At 36.2% G+C, this 5,384-nt stretch overlaps 1 protein-coding gene across 1 annotated transcript; it reads left to right on the plus strand.

Moving 5' to 3' along the window:
• Positions 1-261: 261 nt before the first annotated feature.
• LOC103772652 (epoxide hydrolase 4-like) lies at positions 262-4,825 on the plus strand (the record flags this gene model as incomplete). Its single annotated transcript, XM_008939995.1, has 3 exons — positions 262-419; positions 2,428-2,556; positions 4,722-4,825. Coding segments are annotated over 3 exons (391 nt in total), but the record flags the coding sequence as incomplete, so codon positions are not given.
• Between the last annotated feature and the right edge of the window lie 559 nt (positions 4,826-5,384).

The following is a 5,384-nucleotide window of genomic DNA, read 5'->3' on the forward strand; positions in this document are numbered from 1 at the left end:
TCCAGGAACTGTTGAAACATCCAGCCTCTGGCCATGCCCCCGTTCTGGCAGCTGCATTTCTTTACTAGGTAATTCAAGAAAGGAGCGCAGAACTACATTAGCCACAAAGGACAATCAGCATACTACAGAAAGGAAAAGAATCTCATTGCAAATGAAGCCATGATAATTTACCCTCAACTATTTGAGAGCAAAAGCATTGAGAGTGTTTTGGCATCATACTGCTTGACCTTACAACTCCAACTTTTTCTCCCCCTTTGTTAGGTATTCTTGGCGCCATCAACTGCGGGAATTTAAAAGTGAATATCGAGTGGTGGCCCTGGATTTGAGAGGCTATGGAGAAACAGATGCTCCTTCTCACAAAGAAAATTACAAGTTGGATTGCCTGATAACAGATATAAAGGATATTTTGGAATCTCTAGGTGCGTTAGTAGAAGACAAACTACTCAGCTCATAGATTACTTGATTTTCTGGAAAAAAGGCTTTGGAAAGATCTAGCATTGATTTTTTTTTTAAACTGCATTATCTTTAATATATACATTATAGATATGTATAGATATAAATCTAAAGATACTCATATTTTATGGTCTATTATCAATGAAAAAGGTTTGTTTTCTTATCACAATGTGTATGTCATTATAAACAATATGCAAAGATGATTTTCCATCAGGAGTTTAAAAAAAAAAATCCAGGAGCATAAACCTTTGGACTTTTCCCCTAAAGTCTTCACTTACTCCTAATCATTGTACTTGGTGGACAGTGTTCTGAGTTAGAATCTAATAGCACTTGCAGACCAAAGAATTTATATGGGGTGACATTCTTGCACAAGAAGACAGAATAAATATTGTGAGCTTTATAAAGATGATGACAGTACTTATGCTGTGCTAAAAAAAAAATCCCAAAATACTACTCCTGCACAGTAGTCCACTCTCTAGAGTGAATCACTCTGCCTGAGCAGAAGGGACAACAAGGGACATATTGGTCCTTGTGGTAAATACATGGTGTAACAGTCTAGAGGTGAAGCAAATCTGCAGAATTTGCACTCCAGTTCAGTATGAAGCATAGCTGTTCTGGTGATAAACTGTAACACCTAGTGAAGGGTATTTCCTTTCCATACCAATAGCAAGACAAGGGATTAAACTCATTCTCTGAATCATTTTAATTTCCTGGATACTCTAGGGTAATGAAACAACTTGCTGCATTTCACATGAAGCAATAGTAAAGCAGTGATTCCAGTTCTAAGGTTTGAATTCGGGATTTACTTTGCTCGTGATGTTTGAATATTGTCAAAAGATGGGGCAGGCAGTCCCCACACTGTTTACATTTTCCAGCCTTTGCTGATAGTGTTAATCTCCATGGTAATACCGTGGTTATGCTTGAGAAGTGCTCTCATCATAATTCAATTTCATAGGGATTTAAAATTTTTTAAAAAAAATATTTCTGGGGCCTGTTATCTTTCTTTGTTCTAACCCCAAGTTAAATTCTTTTGGAGAACTTGATTATATCAAAAGTGCTTCAAAAGATTTCTGCTCAAGAGGGGTTAAAAGGTGCTTTGACAACTGTGTCCAAATTTATGTCAGAAGTCTAAACAGTTTGGCTTTTATACATTTGGTTTGTAATCTATCTGCTCAGCATTACAGTCCTCAGTGAAGAGAGTGATGATATCTGACACTATAGTGTGTATTCTCCAGCAGTTGTTAAAGAAGGAATGGTTAGGCTTTCAAAAACTCTCATGATTCTTGTCCCCCCTTTTATGCTCTTAAATTACCATTTTTATCAATGGAAGAATAAGTATATGAATGCCAAGAACTTAAAAAAATTGACATCAAAACAGCATATGGAGAAAAGCTACAGGCCTACTAGGTATATAAATATGTGTGTATATATATATATATGAATATGACTATCAAGTATAATGCCCATTTTTTGCACAATGGTAATATTCAGTGCTTAGATAACTTCCTATATTCAAAGAAATTCATAGAGATTAGTTTTGCTCAGGGGAGTGCTCAGGAGGTTGCTCAGTCTTTCTGTGTGCAGTTTCCAAACTCCAAACTCCCTAAATATGACAAATGTACATGCATTATGATGATGGCAGGTTGAATTGTGTATCTGAGCCTGCAGTCACCAAGAAGTGAACAGGGTGGCCATTTGGATACCAAGTGACGTTAGTTCGACATTGAGGCAGTGTAGTTAAAGCGTAATTGAAGACAAATTAAATAATTTAAATTATTTGCACTAATTTTCAACTATAGTAGTGCACTATTTTTTTCTGGCCACTAGTAAAGGAAGCAGTGCAGTATTAAATAGTTATATTAATAAATCTGCTGGACCACCTGTTTTGCCCAGTAAGGATTTTGTTGTATATGATAATTTGTATGGATACAAATTCCACTGAAATAAAAGCAGAAATCTGTGTTTCTGTGGTAGGATACAACAAGTGTGTGTTGATTGGCCATGACTGGGGAGGAATGATCGCTTGGTTAGTGGCTATATGTTACCCTGAAATGGTGACCAAGCTGATTGTGGTTAATTTCCCTCATCCTTCTGTGTTTACAGGTGAGTTTTATAGTAGTCTTTGTTAATACAGAGTATTTGTGTTTTCATTGTGATTGTGTTTGCTTTGAGGTTGCCAAAGAAGAGCCAACTATTTGCCCTTTTACATGTTCAGTAGATAAATTGTCAGTACTCGGTGCCTCTCACAGTCTGGACTTACTTGATGAAGCAGTAAGGTAACAAGTATTTGACTTTTGGAAATAATTTACTGTAGGAAATAGGAGTGCTTGCAACCAAATTTACTAATGTTTTTCTTAATCCCTGGAGGTCCACAAACATAATTTTCATCTACATAAATCTGTTTCATGCCATTTTGGCAGGATAAAATTCCCTGAAGAGGGGCCTATATTGCATTACACCTAGGTTAAGGCCTCACTGCGTTACGAAATTTGCATAAACCAGCCTTTATATAAATGTGAATCGGACATTAGAATTTAATCCTGATTTAGGTAATGAGTGACAATTTATGGTCTGGTACAATATTCATTGGAAGAAGACAGCCTTTCCAGGGTACTTGCTAGAGGCTCAGGAAGGTAGAAGTAGTGACTTGAAGCAAGGGTTTAAGTGCACTAGCAGAATTTGTAGTGTGATAGGCTTTGAGCTTGTCTGCTACCTAGAATTACAAAGCATTTCATGGGAATGACATCGTTCAGTAATTCAAATGAAAGTAATATCTTACTAATTCTAATTGCTTCAATCCTATTTCCATTTTAAAAGTCATTCAATTTCCCCAGAAATAGTTAATAATATTCAGTGCAGCATTAATTTACATTTCAGTTGAATGTAAATCTGACCTTACACCATGGTGGAATCAGAACCATTCATACGTGTTTTTCTCACAGTGTTCTTGGGCACCTTTCAAAGACATTAAAGAACATTTTGCCAGGTAGTTAAACCTTACTTATACAAGGAGGGTAAATTATACTCCTTTATACACCAAGGAGTATAATTTGCCTCTTCAAGGAGAGGTCTGTTCACCACCACCTCAGCAAGCAGTGGCTTTTTGCAGTATTTTCACTGAGAGCAGGAGCCAGGCTGTATAGAAGACATATATGTTTTCTTATAGTATTTATTATAGCATATATATTTATATTGAGTATTTGCTTGCATATTTGTTGAAGTACAGTTTGTTCTGTAGCTTGATAGAGTCTCCTTGGAGCAAATTTGTACTGTGGATTAAATTAAAATACACAGTTTATATAAATATTACAATAAATATAAATAAATGTATATATTATATAAATACTATAAACACAGTGCAGAAAAGTGAAGTAAGCAGTGTTGATGATGGCCCATCAAGGAAAAATATTATGGGTGATGCAGTTTTAGAACGTCTAAGATATGAAAGCTTAGAAGATAGCTGACACTTCAAATTACTTAGGTTTAAAACCCATTTTTATTGTGTCAGTATTTCAGTGAGATCTTGTGTATTTGGAGTGCAATTTTGCCTTCCTGAATTTGCATCTGTAGAGGGTAAGTTCTGGACTTCCTAGTACCTGCATACATTCTGTGCTTGCTTTGAGGAAGTCAGATATTTGAGTGTCAGTCTTGGCTCTTGCAACTCATGGGGGAGACAAAATCTCAATTAAAAAAAAAAAAAAAAGACAATGCAAATGTGGCTGTATCATTTTCTTTTGTTATGGATGTTCCAATGTCTTTAAAGAGTGACACTATGCAGTCTTGATTATGGTTCTTGAAATTGCCAAGAAGACAACAGTTAAATTCTGTACTTTTATGAACAGGGTTGATGCTTTCTTTAGCATATTAGAGCATTATCATCTACAGATTTTGATGCATCACATCTCTGATGAAAGAAATACTTAAAATACTTGTATTTATGCCTCTTATTCCACAGCTGAAAAAAAATGCTTTGGACTAGCTACACAAATAGTGAAAAACTATCATGCGAGTCAACTCTCCAATGCCCTCACCTAATCTTTGGCAGGCTTCTGGTCTGCTGACTGTTTCTATTAACACATATAAGAGACATATGTTTTAAGGCCACATCATATACTTACTCCTGAAACTATAATCAGCTTTTGTCATGTAGCATGTTCTATTGTGATGTATTTAAAACATTCCTTTAAGTTTAAAAAATAGTAATATGAATGGTAATTTTGTTAGAGTCATCAGTTTTCGTTTTTAATTCATGGGCATTTTTGTTTCAGAATACATTCTACGACATCCATCACAATTGCTTAAATCTGGTTACTACTTCTTTTTCCAAATGCCATGGTTTCCTGAATTCATGTTTACTGTAAATGATTTCAAGGTGAGTGAAATGAGTGCTCTTGTTTATATATTTAACTGTGAGTGATGGAAGAATTGCCACCTATGTTGATCCCTTCTGATGTAGTTATAATTGCTGGAAAAAAATATGGAGCTTTCTGATTTTTCTTCTTAAGCTTTATATATTTATATAAAGTAGGATCTAAGCACATAGTCTTTGAGATTAACTCTGGCTTTTGTATTTCGGGGGGGTATTCAGGTACATAGTTCTAACCTCCAGCACTACAGTGTGTTACTCCACGTAGACAGTCAGCTGGTTTTACTTGTGCATGGGCCAGTGGGACACATTTGGTGCCTGGGAAATTCCAGCTGACTTACCTGAAGCCTCTGTGTGCAGTGGGACATCCTCTTATTCTCCAGAGCCTGCTACAGGGCAGGCAGCCTAGGAGTCTGGGCATCACATTAAGCCAGGTGATTAATTCTGCCTGAGGAACCAACAAGGCAAACACTTTGTATAACCTTAAGTACAAGCATACAGAAAGGGAAAAAGCAGCTGCAGGCATGAATCCTTCTACATCTCGTGGGATGAAGCCCTAGAGGGA

The sequence above is a fragment of the Merops nubicus genome, unplaced genomic scaffold (assembly GCF_000691845.1).
Source record: "Merops nubicus isolate BGI_N331 unplaced genomic scaffold, ASM69184v1 scaffold53630, whole genome shotgun sequence".
Taxonomy (NCBI): Eukaryota; Metazoa; Chordata; class Aves; order Coraciiformes; family Meropidae; genus Merops; species Merops nubicus.